The following is a 16,507-nucleotide window of genomic DNA, read 5'->3' as shown; positions in this document are numbered from 1 at the left end:
GTATGCTCTGCTCCATTAGCCAATCAACGCACAAAAGAGAAAGAGATGTTTAAAGGTATAACAAGCTGCAAAATATCCAAGACCAATGGGATCTCTTGCGAGTGAAATACGTTCTAACACCTTTTCAACACAATCTAACACATCTCATCATGAGGCTAAGGCCTATCATAAAAGTGGGATCCACCATGTATGGGATGTGCATCGATAATGTGCAAGGTATTTTTATTGACAGGATGCTCAGACTCCATTTGAATGGATGGTTATAAATTTTTTTCGATATCATGTCTAGGGGTGAGCATGGGTTGATTTGATTTGGTTTTATGGCAAAACTTGAAAACTATCCTATAAGAATTGATTAAAAAAAATACATATTCTTTAAAACTTGAATTTCAATAAATATAATATATGATTTAAAATTTATATTATCTTTATTTATTAAATTTTGTAATTTAATAATTCAAAACTTATAATTTAAAATTTGTAATTATTACTTTTACTTTTTTTATTGAATATATTCAAGTATTCAAATAAAAACAAATGATCAAAATAACTTATATGTAACTCAATGGTCAAATGAACCGATTAAATGCATCCAGTCTTCGAGCTCGGGTCAATCTCCGGGTCAACTTTTCGGTTTTCGAGTTGACGCGTGTCACGTCGTCAAAAGAGAGAATCCAGTATCCTTCCATTTTCAAATCAGCAGCGATCTTTCTTTCCGTCACCCCGGCGGTTCTCTCACCATATCACTCAAAATCTCCAAATTAAAATTCGATTTTTTCCCTTTAACCATCTCAATTTGCTGCAGAATTCGGATCGAGAAACCATGAATATCTTCACGAAAAAACCCACAGCCAAAGGTTTGTTTTCTAGTTTCCCTATGTTTTCTTGTCCACCAGCTTTATCTGTTCTGCAAAATTTTCCATTTAACTTTGTGGTTAATTTCATTTTTTGTTAATTCTGTTATTATTAACTCTCAATTTGATTTCGTTGTTTCTACTTTCGTGATGTTGTCGTGTCTCGATTCTATTTGTTTGAAGTTCTGATTTGGTTCTGTTAGTTGACCTACTTTTCTGCTGTGTGGTTGCAGAGGTACTTCGAGAAAGTAAGAGAGAAATGGCGAATGCTACGCGAGGTATAATTTGTTTACAATTAGTTTTTTTTTTATTATTATTGAAAAGCGAGAATTTGTTTTTTCGCTTGCGACATTAGTTTCAGCGTTGCATATATGGATATATGCACTTTCGATCAATTACACGTTGAACTTATGGGATGCTAGAAATAGAAGGAATTCATTGGTAAAATTCTTACTAATTAGTTAGAACTTAAAAGAGCCACTGAAAATAATCCGGACATTTTTTTTAGAAGTGACAGAAGGTTCTTGAGGGCGAGTTTGCCTTTTTTTTATTAAGGTTTTTCCTTTCTGTTCTTATCTGAAGAACCTTAGGAAGGATGAGGGCTTGGATTTTCAGTACTATTCTTTTTGTAGAAAACCATAGTTGGCTAGGTTAAGCTTTCTCATTTTAGAAAATTTCATTTCTGCTTGCTGATATGAATAGAATCTCTTTGATGTTGGCACTGATAAAAAAATTGCAAATTCTTGCACTTAACATTGTCAGAGAGAACTAGTTGATTGGGCATAATTTGGTTTCTTTAATTGGATTTTGGAGTGTGCCAATAGCCTCTGTTACTTAAAATCTTATATTCCGCGCTTGTTAAAATGGAGGAACTAATTATTCGGATTCAATTTGGTGTGGTTTCAGCATTCATCTTAGCTTGGTCATCTTGATGCAGATAAGGGTCAGCTTCTATGTGTTTGTGTGTGTGTGTGCGTTTGAATGAGTGTGTAGGATGATTAATTCTTTATTGGAGAGATCGAGATAAACACTTAATTCTAGTTACAAAACTACCTCCTAGCGAAATAAATAAATAAATAAATAAAACAATGGAGCAATATTTTTTTTCTTGTTAGAAAAAAAGGGGAGCACCATGCCTGGTTGAATAGGATAAACACAGGCTATTATCCAATGTTGGTCCTCTATATATGGTGGACTGGATATGGGCCTGTTTGGCAAATTTTGCACAGTGGCCACTCTCAGACTTGAACCTAAGTTCTCATGCTTGTCAGCCCAAGGTTTTACCTTAACACCAAGCAATGGCCCCTGTGCCTTCTGAAACAAGATAATATAATTAATTTGTGTGATGCACACCATGCTTGAGGTAGGTGCAATTGCTTTTATTTGTGGTTCTGGCCTTTGTTCATCCATTCTTTGTACTGTGTGTCAAACTAGTTTTACTTTTAGAACTATACTGTGTACTTATTCTGAAAGTTTCATTTTTAAGCATACTTATTTCTCATAGCAATTTCTGTTTGATGCTTTTCTTGCTCAGGAATTGACAGGGAAATTGCAGCATTGCAGTTGGAAGTATGCTAAGAACTTTTCAAATGATATTCTCATTTTTAATTTGGTATTACATTTAACTTCAGCAACCATTATGACAGGAAAAAAAGCTTCTTGCTGAGATCAAGAAGACTGCCAAAACAGGGAATGAGGTAGCTTTTCAACATAATTTCACTGGATCGTTTCAACCTAGGAGATCATTGTATCTCTCAAGCATTTTCCAGGAGTACCTAAAGCTTTATCTTTTTCTGAAGCTTTTAGACTTGGTTGTCATGGTCTATTTTCAGTTTTTCTTTCATTTTCAACTGCAGGGAGCAACTAAAATTCTGGCGCGTCAACTTGTCAGGCTGAGAAAGAATATTTCTAATTTACAAGGTAGTCGAGCTCAAATGCGAGGTATAGCAACTCACACACAGGTACAGTAAAAATCCTCCTCAGTCTCTCTCCTATGAGATTTGCTCTGTTTTACTTGTTGTGTCTGTTGCATATTTTTTCCCTTCTCAGCAACATTTATTCCCCTTTGTAGGCAATGTATGCTAATACATCAGTTGCTGCTGGCATGAAAGGTGCAAGTAAAGCAATGGCATCCATGAATAAGGTTAGATAACAACGTCTAAGATTTACCACATAAAGGAATAGACCATGTACCAAATTATCCTTTTACTCGATATTTCATTAGATTATCATGTACATTGTCTTTTTTTTCTTGTCATTTATTTGTTAAAATATCATTTCTTTTTTGCAGCAAATGGCACCTGCAAAGCAGCTCAAAGTGATGATGGAATTTCAGAAGCAATCAGCACAACTAGATATGACTGTAAGATACTGCATTTTCATTCATGAATATGTTTCTAATCTTTAATTATGCCATGGGGGGAGGGTGGTTACTTTTACTGCTTGCTGATAAGCTGGTAGCACTTACTTTTTAATTTTTCATATGCAGACAGAGATGATGTCGGATGCCATAGATGATGCTTTAGACAATGATGAGGCTGAAGAGGAAACTGAGGATCTGACCAATCAGGTAAACCCTATATTTGCCTTCACTTGGTCCTAAAAACTATTCTTTGAGGAAAACCTTTAGGAAGGGGATGGATCCATTAGTCAGGTTGTTTATCTTAAATGATCCAAAAATCTTCTATGTGGCAACTGGCAACAGTGTTAACCAGATAAAGGTGTTGGATACAGATTTTACACTAAATATTGAAGCATTGAACATGATATGGCACTGTTATACAGGTATCTGGGTGTCATAGACTAGTAACTTGTTTTGGAGCTGGAAAGAATTCATCTGCTCTTCTGTCTGCCACCTTTTGCTGTTAGAGGTTAGAGATGGTTTGGTTATGTGCATAGAAGACCATCTGCAGCATCTGTTAGAAAAAGTGATCTGTTGCAAGTTGAAAGGGATAGAAGAGCTAGGGGCGGACTAGAAAGACTTTGGTGGAAGTAACAATAAATGATTCAGGTGCCCATAATTTAATGATGGATATGGCACTGAGAATAATGGATTGGTGAAACAGGATTGATGTAACCAACTCCATATAGTTGAGATTTGAGACAAGGCATAGATGATGATGATGATGAATTGTAGTTTGTTGTAGATATTCAAAGGCACATAGCTTCGAACAAAAGTATAATCACCTAAATGCTTCTCATCAATTCTTTATATGCATTTCCTCTATTTGTGAACTCTTTCTCAAGTTGGTCTTTATACTTTTGCAGGTATTAGATGAAATTGGTGTGGATATTGCAACACAGGTTGGTATAAATGGTATTCTATTTTCTGGGATTTCTCTTTTGTTAGTTCATTTTCTATTCTTAATCTGATTTTGGGTTTTAATGGAACCCTTAACAGTTATCAGCTGCTCCGAAAGGAAGAGTTGCCGGAAAGAAGACTCAGGATGTTGGAAGGTAAGCTGACCCCTGTGCTTCTTTAGCTCCTCTCTGCCCCTTCCTAGTCTATAATGTCCTTGCCTGGTATTATTTTTCTTTTAGCCATTTTGTATATCAAGCGAGCAGTAGATGAACAAAAGGCATGAAGAAGCTAAAAATTTCGCAAATTACTGTAGAAGCGGTCCCAGGAGGGGTTTGTCAGTGTCTTTTCTTAAAGCATATTAAGTAATTTTCCACGAAAAGCATTAATATCTCCTTACATAATCATGCTTCTCAACTTATTGTTGTACGTGTAACCCCCTCAGTTTCAAAGATGGCTTATCAAGTGTCTAAATATGTTTTATATTATAAACAAGCTGAGTCTTATTTTAGTAGGATTTTAAAAGAGAAAGTTTCTTGAAAAAAATTCAAATAGAACTAGTCTTCAGTCAAATATTAGATTTGGATGTTTGATAAATAGTGACATTCATGAATTGAACCTTAAGATTCAAACATAATTGTGAGATTTTTCCTGGAAATGATTCAATCATCAGATTCAGATCAGACCCCTGGGATTCATGATTTGAATTGTCAATTGTAGACTTAATATTTTGACAACATTGTGTGGAATGTGCTAACTATAGTGTATTCTTATCTTAATCGAGGGAACTGTTTTGGATCATATCCTTGTGCTCCTGTGCTCTGACTTATCAGGTTATACTTGCTTCCCATCATTGGGATAAGATTCTGATTAGTCTACCCTTCCACTTGTATAAGCTATTTTCCTTCATTCCTCTACATCCACTGACAGTATTAAGATCTTCATTGATTTGTTTATCATACTGATTTTTTTTCATTATTTTTAGCTCACTGGATAGTTTTATTAATACTTGAAACTCTTGTGTTTTTCTTGGTTAGCAGTTCGGATGTGGGTGAGCTTGAAAAGCGGTTGGCAGAACTTAGGAACCCATGAACTGAAGATCGAAAACTTTGGTTTCTTTCATAAATTAACAGCTGCCTGTTACGCTTTAGATCTTGGCTGGTGTGTAAATCTTGTATAGTGGTCTTGTTATATGTTGATACAAGGTTAGAAGTTTGTGTCCTTAAGGCAATACAATGCACGTGGCTCCACCTATGATTTGATTTGGGGCCTTCATTTGGAGATTTGATTTTTGAATGATTCATTGGTTATAAAATGTAACTATGAATTCATTTACTAGCAAAAAATCATGTAGAGCTTTGGATGATTAGAGGAAGACTCTTCCGAGGTAGATCCCAAGTCTGTGGAGAAATTGAAATTGTTAAAATCCCATCAAGGCATCAACTGAAGTGTTTGTATTGTGATGTAGATGGGCCATGTACACAGCATTTGCATGAAGGACGTGAAAATCACTAGCTCTAATAACACATATTAGTGTTTTGTTTCATTTTTTATTTAAATTATGTTTTTCTGGTAATGTTTTTATCAGGAACAATGTACCATGAAAGAAGAAAACAAAGAAAGAAGAAATTGATGGCAACGATTTTCATTTCTTTTCCAATACAACATGTTTTTGTTGAAAGATTCAAATGGTTTCTTTAAATCTATCTCTAGTGGAAAATGAGAGTTTAATAGAATCTTGAATATCCCAAGATCATGCCCATGGTGGTGTGCAAAACCATAGTTTCAAAAACTAAAACTAAAACATAAATTTAGTGAAGTTTGATCTACTTTGGTGGAGTTCCTGAATGCAGTTTTGATTAAAATCTGCAACCTCACAAGTATTTGGATTTCAAGAATAAGTCTACGTGAAGCAGTAACAAACAAAGCTCTAAATTCCCTTTCTTGATTTTGACCCAAGAGAATAAGGAAGAGGGAGAGGGGGGTGTTGGCTCCAAGAGTGTGCTAGCAATCCTTTTCTTAAATTAGGGTTTTGTTTGCTAGAAAAAAATGATTCCTTCAACCCTAAGGTCGTTCCATGCACTCCTTTTTATAGAGCTTATCTCATAAGTTATGTTTCTATTACAGTTAGGAGAGTTTATCTCATTAGTTTTTCGTAATTATAATTAGGTAGGGGTGGGCATGGGTCGGTTTGGTCTGGTTCTATTGGCAGAACACAGAACTTATCCTATGAAGGTCAGTTCTAGGGTCGGTTCTGGCCTTGGTGGTTCTAGATTGACTCCAACTTCCAGGGCCTATCCATGGAACCTGTTTTTTTTCTTTACTCCCTCCTTCAAAAATAAGAAGCATGTTCGTTAAAAACTTGATTTTTAATAAACCTAATATATAATTTAAAACATATGTTATCTTTATTGATTAAATTGAGTAACTTAATGTATAGATTATCATTATATGGTTCAAAACTTATAATTTAAATTTAAACTTTGTAAATATTACCTACATATTCAAATATTAAAATGAAAACAAATGATCAAATAACTTAACCCAATGGTAAAGTGGGACACCATGTCCTTTGTAACCATGAGTGCTTGGGTTCAAATATTTATATCCTCCAAAGTATTTTGGGGTTTATTTCAAGGCAAGTTTGGTTCCACCAATGCCAAACAATGTCAGTTTGGGTAGGATAAACCCCTAGACCCTATCATGTAACAGATTGGGTAGGGTTAGTTAAAGACCGGTTCAAGATCGGTTCCATTTGGTTCTAGGTAGAACCTATCTATTTGCTCACCCCTATAATTAGGTCCCTCCACTAAGACCCCTTAATTTGTGTGACTTCTTAGATTCAATACTATTAAAGTAGTGGCAAATGATGCCAAAATCCTTTAGCATCCCAAAAGAAACTTCTTCCATTTGAATTACGTTTCCCTTGAATGTGAATAATTGATCATTATCAGAAGGGTTCCATAGATTGCAAGTGACACCTAGTAGTATGTCTTGACCACCCTAATAGTTTGAATTCAACATATTGAACCTTTTCATCTACAGTTACCATGTAATGAAATCGTTCTATCATGCAATATTTCGAAAGAGCAAAAGGGCCATGGTGAATATGTCAAAACCTTCTATATGACTCATGATGATAATTGGAACTCTTTCCATAAACAATATTGCCTTGGCAAAGGACTTCTTGAGTCGCATCAATTTCAAGCGCATAGGTGGAGAGTGATAGATTCCATTTTGTGCATTAACATACTGCATAAGACACTATAGTTGACATGTGCATGCTTAAATCCATTGGTTAGGGCATAAGTGTTTGTACCATCAAATTATAGCATCACATACACAAGATATTAATGATGCCTCAGGTCTATCGATCATCTACGTGATTGAGACGATAGAAACAATTCTTGATAATTGATTTCACGCGATTATTCTATCTACAAAGTTTCTACATATGCTAGTTTTTGCACAACCACATCGTCTCTGCAAATGATTTATGATGATGTGATAACACCTCTCTATGTATTTGGACTTTTGATGAAACCTTGGCTCCTTTACTTTGGCTATTAATTACCCCATCATTGTTGTTGTAATATAGTAGCAAGGCTGGTAGTACTCTATTTGGAACTCTTCTAGCTAATGACTCCACCATTATAGGTGAAAATAAATCTTAATGTAGACTTCCTATCATTTATATCTAACTAGAAGTCAGAATTTATGAAGCTTTCAAGCTTCAACTCTTCTCTTCCATAAACCAAGAACAAAACCTTAGTCCTTCTTAAGTACTTAAGGATGTTCTTAACTACAATCCAGTGTTGTAAACCTGTATTTGACTGATACCTGCTAGTAAGACTTTTAACATGTGCATTATCAGACCTTATACATAATATAACATAAATGATGAGGCTACCCATTGTACAAGCTTATGGGATTCTGCTCATTTACTCCCTCTCTTCAGGCGTCTTAGGACAAATCTCCTTGGATAGATGAATTCCATGTCTAAAGGGTAGTAAACCCCTCTTGGAATTCTCCATATTGAACCTTTTCAAAATTTTTTCTTTGTGCATTAACTCAGACAACTCAATCAACCTTCTAGATCTATTTCTATAGACCTTGATTCATAAGATGTAGGATGCTTCGCCTATATATGTATATGTATATATATATATATTCCTCATGGATAAGTTCTGTGACAACCATATTTTGACTGATGCTATTAGGTCATTATCGTTGCCTATGAGCAAGATGTCATCCACATACAACATGAGGAAGACAATTACACTTCCTTTGATCTTCTTGTACACACATGGCTCATCCATGTTTTTGATAAAAACAAATGTTTCGATTGAATCATCAAAATGGATGTTCCAATTCTGAAAAGGTTGCTTGAATCTATAAATGGATTTCACTACATGTAAAGTCTTCCTCAATGTAACCATCAAGGAAGGCAGTCTTTACATCCATTTGCCATATCTCATAGTTGTGGGATGCATCTATGGCAAGTAAAATCTTAATAGACTTTAGCATGACTACAAGCAAAAAAGTATTCTCAAAGTCAACTCCTTGCCTTTGACAATACCCTTCACACTAACCTTGCCTTATATGTTTCACCTTACCGTTTGAGCCTATTTCCTCTTGAAGATCCATTTGAATCCAATAGGTACAATTCATTCTAGAGGGTCAACAAGATCCTATACTTTGTTGGAGTACATAGAGTCTATTTCGGATTTTATGGCCTCAAGCTACTTTCTGTCATCAATGTCTAGCATCGCCTCCTAGTGGGTAGTAGGATCATCTCCATGATCACTTTCTTCTAGAAGAAAATTTTCTTCTACACCCTTTTGGTTGAATCCATATCAATCTGGAGGGTGGTACACTCTACTAGATCTATGTAGAGGTTGTGGGTGTATAGGTTTTCTTGATAGGACTGGCTGTTCATGGGTCAGTTCGGTTCAATTTCAGAACCAAAATTTTTGGGTTGACTTTAAGGCCCACCAAAATCGACCAATAATAAGTGAAAACCAACTCTAAGGTATTGTCACATTGGCATAGGTTTCGGTTGGTTTGAATTACACTATCTGAAACTTTCAATTTGTTACCTCAATTCGACAAATTGACATTATGTTTTCTGACATTTTTTTGCATATTCTTTGTATGCATTCCTTTGTACAAGTGTAGTCTGTGATTAAGACTTTTACATAATTGAGGATAGTAAAAGATTTGAGGAGAGAAGAGACTTTTAGGGGTTGTTTTTTTTTGGATTTTGAGAGGGGGGAAGTTGGTCAATGGGATTTTGATTCCTATTGACCAAGAATCTCATGTTCATTTTTCAGATTTATGTGGGGACTAGGGAAAGTTTATTTTCCTGGGTATCACTTACCCGACCCATCTCCTAGGTTGGTAAATAACTTTCCCACCTAGGGAGAAAGTTGCTAACACTTGAATGGGATAAAAATGCCCCTTTTAATAATGAATTTTTATGGCTAAAATGGCCATTACCTTATTTACCTAGGAAACAAAAGAACATAGGTAAATGTACTTACCTAGGCAAGTGTTTCCCAAGAAAAACTTACCCAGGTAATTGCTTTTACCTGGGTAAGTAACTTACCAAAAAACGAATAGGGTCTTAGTCTTTTACATTAATCGATGATCATAAAAGTAAAAGGTTAGAGAAAAGAAAAAAAATTCAAAACAAAACTAAGTTAACAAAAATACTAGAATGGATAGAAAACTGTTGTATTTTGATTAGGATGTGAGAGAGAAGGGGTGGCCACGAGACGAGCTTCCCACGAGCTATTTGAGCTCGGCTCGACTCAATTTAAGCAAGCTCAAGCCTGATTTATAGGCTCATTTGCTAATCGAGCCGAGCTCAAGCCCAATGAAACCCAACTCGTGAGGCTCGCGAGCCTAATCATGCCCAGTATAATAAATATATAATTTTTTATTATATACATACATATACATATATAAATATATATAATAAATAATTTTTATTATATATAATAATATTTTATATAGTATTTTTATTTTTATGTATAATAGTAAATATTTTTATAATTATTATTTTTTGTATGTAAAATAAAAACATTTTTTATTTTTATATGTATAATAATAAATAATTTTTATAATTGTTATTTTTTGTATGTAAAATAAAAAAATATTTATATATATATATATAATTTTTATTTTTTAGAAAAAAACTTGGCTTGCAATTGAGCTCGAGCTCAAGTCTCTAGCTCAAATCGAGCTCAAGCCTAACACAATTTCAGGAGTCGAGCTTGAATAGCCAAGTATTTGGCACGACTTGACTCGAATCCACCCCTAAGGGAGTGAGGGACATTGAGTCTTGTTTTGCACAATTTACTGTGTATTTTTTATTTTTATGTTTTGGGTTTTAGCTTTTCATGGGAATTGGAAAAGAGGTTAGTGGACTGAGGAGAAAGATGTTTGTTGAGTCAGTTTCATTTCAGGTTTCAAAGCTAAAATCTGCAATCAAAATGAATTCTCAATTTTTTGTATTTTTCAAATCGAAACCGATTGATTTTTTTAACTAATTATCTCAGGTCAAATCAGTCCGGTTTGGTTGGTTATAAAATTTTAGGGATAAGTAGACTGCACTCCCCCTCAAATCTGAAATGACAGCCACCTCCTAGTCTACTAGTAGCCCCCCTTATAAATTGCATCCTGCCCGTGGATTTGGCATCAATCCACGGTTAGGATTCGCCCCACCTGTATGGTGGAGTTAAGATTTCTAGCGGTGGACTAAACTATAAAAACCCCAAAATTTTATGAACCCTATTTGAATAGGGTCATCTTTTTGATCTTGCAGGTTTTGGGGCTTTCCAGATAATTCCTCTAGCCAAATTCTTCTTCCTGTAGTATAACCTTCTTGAATAAACTCTTTTTCAAGAAGGGAAATTGCCTAAAACTCACCATGAGTTTTCAGCATTTCTCTTAAACTCACCACAACTTTTCAAAATGTCTAAAACTCACCATGTCAGTAAGTTTTTATTTTCTAAAAACTCACCTTCTATTAGTGCACCGTTAATGTTTCTTAATAGAGGTGTCCATGTCAGCATAAATAACAATTTTCATGACCAAATTACCCTTAAATGGCAAGCTAGAGGAAAAGGGTGCACTGTTATCCAATCTTTATATTATTCAAGTTTTTTTTTGTCTTTTTCAGTTTTCAATTTTCTTTTTTTGCACTTTTAGTGTTTTATTATAATTTCCAATGTTTTTTTATAATTTCTGCTTTTTTACATTTTTCTATTTTCTACAATCTATAAATTTTCCTACATTTTTTGTTATTTATTTACGATTTCTGTGTTTTTCTATAATTTTTATGTTTTTTCTACAATTTTTATTTTCTGATTTTGGTTTTCAATTTCTATAGTTTCTATAATTTGAAAATAATTTTTATTTTGTTTGCAATTTTTATAATTTCTTATATTGTTTGTAATTTATATATTTTTATGTATTTTATATTGGAATATATTTTTTGAACTTTTTCCTTTTTTTCATGTCTAAATATTAAAATATATACATCTATGAAGGTTAAAATAGTAATATATTAACACCCGTTAGTCTGTTTAACGTCAAATTAGTGACGGTGAGTTTTAGACAATTTCCCTTTCAAGAAAGATAGCATGCCTACTAGCCAAGACTTCCTAATAGGTGGGGAAGTAGAAATAGCATCCTAATAACGTAAATCGGGCATATCCAAATCTTAACATTGTTAAGATTAGGCTTCCTACCATGCCACCTCTCATGCGGGGTTTTGTAAGAATAAATTTGGAAGGCGCATTATTCAAAAGATAAGTAGTGGTAAGGAGTGTATAACCCGATTAAGATATATGGGCAAGTTTGTGTAACTTAACATGGATCACACCATATTTAATAGAGTGTGATTTCTCTTTTCAAAAACTCCAATTTAGTTAGGCTTCCTGGTAGAGTCCATTGTGAAATGATTTTGTTCTCTTTGAGGTGATTTAAGAATTTGGTACTAAGGCATTTTCCTCCTCGATCTAATCCAAGAACCTTAATAAACTTACTGGTTTGTTTTTCTACCTCACTTTCAAATTCCTTGATGAACTTTTTAAAAGATTTAAACTTATGTTTCATAAGATACACATGACGCATCCGTGAATAATCATCAATAAAGGTAATGAAGTAGTAATATTCTCTTCTAGCCATAATGTCTAGGGGCCCACACATCTCTATACATTAGGCCAAATATATGTTAACCTCTTCCCTTGTCCAACAAAGAGTAACTTGGTCATTTTCCTTGAAGATAATGACTTATAAGTTGAATAGGTCTCTAAGCTAAATGAATCTAGTTGTCCATCCTTGACCAACTTGTTTATCTTATTCTCACCAATATGACCTAGTCTTAAGTTCCCATATACTTAGGATTTATGTCCTTTCTTGGTCTCTTAGGAACATAAATAATTTTATTATACTCAACATTTGTTAAGGAACCAACTAAATTAACATGGTATAAGCCATCCATTAATGCACCAAAACACTAAATTTAGGGGTTTTTACTGTTCAGTCCACTTGCAGAAATCTTAGCTCCACCGTACAGTTGGGATAGGTGTCAGATCAGAATTGATGCTAATTCAAGGGCGGGTATAGGTGTTATAGGTGGAATTATTTTAAATTTTGAATTGTTATAGGTCTGCAGTTCAAATCAGAATTCTGAGATGAAGTGCAATCTAAAATCCCTAAAATTTATTTCCAAAATAAATAGAATTGTTGTGCTTAAAAATAGCAATTTAGCAAGCCTTTTGTACCTAGAAACTAATAATGAAATCAAATTTCTAATTACTGTCGGTACGTATACATAATTATTGAGATCCTATCTTAATACTAATGGCAATGGTAAGTTGAAAGCCCCTACAGCTAACATAGTAACTCTTGCTCTATTTTTCACTCGTGGGGCCCGCTCATTGTTCCTTCACCTCCTACTCTTACTTAGATACTGCATGGACATAAATGCATACTGAATCTATAACTCAATTAAGTATAATTGTTGCTAACAATGATGTTAGCCTCAAACATGAGCATAGTTGACTTACCTTCTAAAGGCTTGAAGTACTTTTGGCAATGTTCATCCTTTGCATAGTGAAAGCATCTCTATTTATTCGTAGCATTTTTGCTTTCTCCATTATCTCCACAGACCGTACTTCTCTTCTTCTTATTGATTTTCCTTTTGGAGGCGGAAGCATTGTCCATGGCAAGAATTATTTCTTTATTATTCCCCCTGCATCTGTGGTTACAAGCATGTTAAGGAGTTTAGCAGGTGACTACTCCATCTTGTTCATGTGAAAATTCATCATTGATGAAGATTGATGAAGGGTGATTTGGTGTCTTATCATGCATCATCAATCATGAATTAGGAAAACAAATTATAGGTTTTTCCAATCATGTGCCAGATCGCACATCATCAATAAGATTTTTGCCTAGGAACAAGAGTAGAAACAATAAAATTGTGAAAAACATCTCCTTAAGGCTATGTTTGGTTTGAAGGAAAAATGTAGGGAAAAGAAGGAAAGGGCAGGAAAACTTTTACAAACCTTGTATTGGTTTACTTGTCTTTCCCTTCCTTTCCCTACCTTTTCCTTCAAACCAAACTTAGCCTTTATGTTTGGGAGCAAGATCCAGATATTACACAAATTCTTGGAAAACAAGAATCATCAATAACCTAGCAAGATCGAACCTTGATAGGTTTTTCCAAGAAAAGATTGAATTATAGGTGCAAGAACAAGATCTAGTCATGTACATCAGCATAGACGATGGCTTTGATACCATTGAAATATTCTAGTGGTTTCTTTAAATCTTTGTGCAGCATAAAACTGAAATTTAATAGAATCTTGGATATTCCAAGATCATGCCCATGGTGAGGTACAAAACCCTAGTTTCAAAATCTGAAACTAAAACATATCTTTAGTGAAGTTCGATCTGCTCTGGTGGAGTTCCTGAATTCAACTTTAACAAATTTGCAATCTCGCAAGTGTTTGGCCTCCAAGGATAAGTCCACACAAAGTAGTAGTAGACAAAGCTCCAAATTTCCTTTCTTGAGTTTGACCCAAGAGAATATGGAAGAAGGAGAAAGGAGCAGTTCGAAGATTATGCTAGAAACCCTTTTCTTATATTAGGATTTTATTTAGAAGTGTAAATCGGGTCGGGCCGCATCCCTCTTCCATATTCTCTTGGGTCGAACTCAATAAAGGAAATTTGGAGCTTTGTCTACTTTTACTTTGTGTGGATTGTGGCTCGACACAGCCTGACATGATTTTGAGTCGGCTCGGCCCAATGGTTCACGGGCCGTGTCACGGCTCGACACGATTGTATAGGCCAATGGGTCATGCTGATGCTGGGCTTGTGGTTTCAGGTTGGCGGGCTGGGCCAGTACAACCCGCACAGTCATGCTATGCCGCCCATGACTCACAGGCTAGCATGGCCTGGCCCGCAGCGGGCCATGCTCGGCCCGTCCGAAGAACTAGCCGTTGGAGACCCCCCCCCCCCCCCAACAGCTATAAACAGTTATATAGAGGGTATTTATGTATTTTGGCTTTGGGGAGATAAAATGACAATAATGCCCCCCAACAACTATATAACTAGTTTAGGGGAGTATTTAGGTAAAGTGGTAAATAACTTTATAATGACCAAAATGCCCCTCCCAACAACTAAAAAATAGTTATTTTTAGGGTATTTTGGGGATTTAAATTATTTTCAATTCTTATAAATAGCCTTATCCTCCACCATTCACATCACACCAATTCTCATACTCTCTTAGTCTCCTATACTCTCTCAAATCTCAATCTCTTCTCATACATCATACTCTCACATTACTCTCATACTCTCTCTACTCTCCAATTCTCAACTTGGTTCAAGTTTCAATAAGAAGAATGTTTGCTTGGGTATCTCAAGTTAGCAATTTGGGAGACTTGGAGGTTTCAACTATTGAAATCAAGTTGAAATTCTAAACTGACAATCTAGGTAAGTATAATTAAATCAATTTTTATTTTTTTATAATTAAAAAAATGGCCGACTCCTCCTCTCGCTCTCGACACCAATTCCCCAACATAGTCAATGTCGACGATGTCGATATTGAGTCACAATATGATAGTGTTAGCATCGATATGGATGTTGCTAATATTGTTGACGTTCCCACCCCTAGTACTACTACTAATGGTAGGGGAAAGAAAAAGGAGAACACTAGGTTGATTAGCCCAGTTTGGACAATATTTAAAATAGAGGAGGCATGGGGGAAGGGAAAAAGAGTTGTTTGTCAAAAATGTACGAGTGACTTTAGCTATAGTAGTAGTGATGGTACTGGACGTTTGAAACACCGTTTTATGAAAGTAGAAGGGAAAGAAACATTACAAGCACAAATAGAAAGTGAGATTTTTGGTATTTTTAAATATTCCCAAGAAAAAATGAGGCAAGAATTAGTAAAAATATATTGTGCATGCTGAACATCCATTTTTATTAGTTGAAGATACTAAACTTGAAAAATTTTTACGTAGATATATAAATCCACAATTTCAAAAAGTTTCTAGAAATACTATTAAAACAAATGCTTTAAATTTTTTTTTGTTCATATAAACAAAATTTAATTTCTATGTTATCAAATCTTAATTCTAAAATTGCAATTACTTCTAATATCTGGACATCTAAATTTAACATAAGTTATATTTATGTTACTGGTTATTTTATTGATGAAATATGGCTTTTACATAAACAAATTTTAAGTTTTACTAGGCTTGAATGGCCACATACTAGCTCAATTATTGCTAGAAGTATTTTAAATACTTTACATATTTATGAAATTGAAAATAAACTTTTTTCTATTAGTTTTGATAATGTTAGTAATAATGATTCAGTAATAGATATTCTAAAATATCAATTAAAATCATTTTTAGATGGTAAATTATTTCATATTATATGTGCATGTCACATTTCAAATTTATGTATTCAAGATGCTTTAAATATTATTACTCATCATATTTCTAAAATAAAAAATTGTATAATATATATTAGAAGTTCAAGAGCAAGAAAATAAAAATTTAAATATTTAGGTTAAAATTATGGTTTAAATTGTAAACATTTTGTATTATATGTTCAATATAGATGGAATTCCACCTATTCTATATTAGAAAGTTGTATTGCTTACAAACAAATTCTTATTGATTTTCAAAATGCAAAAATTTCACACAATCTTATACTTGAGGAAGATTGAGAAATGACAATTTGTATAAAAGATTTTTTACAATTTTTTTTTATGATGTAACTAACGAATTTTCAGGTGTTCATTAGTCAACTAGTTGTATTTTTGTTAACTAATTAT

At 34.2% G+C, this 16,507-nt stretch overlaps 1 protein-coding gene across 3 annotated transcripts; it reads left to right on the top strand.

Moving 5' to 3' along the window:
- The first annotated feature begins 685 nt into the window (after positions 1-685).
- Positions 686-5,711, top strand: LOC104600906 (vacuolar protein sorting-associated protein 2 homolog 3-like). Of its 3 annotated transcripts, XR_016083606.1 has the most exons (12): positions 686-857; positions 1,088-1,132; positions 2,389-2,423; positions 2,501-2,551; positions 2,711-2,815; positions 2,926-2,997; positions 3,145-3,216; positions 3,343-3,423; positions 3,639-4,030; positions 4,122-4,157; positions 4,255-4,310; positions 5,193-5,237. XR_016083606.1 is itself a non-coding variant. In XM_010264065.3 (11 exons), exons 1-11 carry the CDS (start codon positions 824-826, stop codon positions 5,242-5,244), a joined length of 639 nt encoding a protein of 212 aa, XP_010262367.1. In that variant the 5' UTR covers positions 690-823; the 3' UTR covers positions 5,245-5,711. The 3 variants fall into 3 exon arrangements, 1 of the variants encoding a protein (XP_010262367.1); XR_016083607.1 differs by lacking the exon at positions 3,639-4,030 and having other exon boundaries at positions 688-857; positions 4,240-4,310; positions 5,193-5,262; XM_010264065.3 differs by lacking the exon at positions 3,639-4,030 and having other exon boundaries at positions 690-857; positions 5,193-5,711.
- The last annotated feature ends 10,796 nt before the right edge of the window (positions 5,712-16,507 follow it).

Source organism: Nelumbo nucifera, chromosome 3 (genome assembly GCF_055504915.1).
Source record: "Nelumbo nucifera cultivar China Antique chromosome 3, China Antique-T2T, whole genome shotgun sequence".
NCBI classification, from domain to species: Eukaryota; Viridiplantae; Streptophyta; class Magnoliopsida; order Proteales; family Nelumbonaceae; genus Nelumbo; species Nelumbo nucifera.
This window is presented reverse-complemented; position numbering and strand designations above follow the sequence as displayed.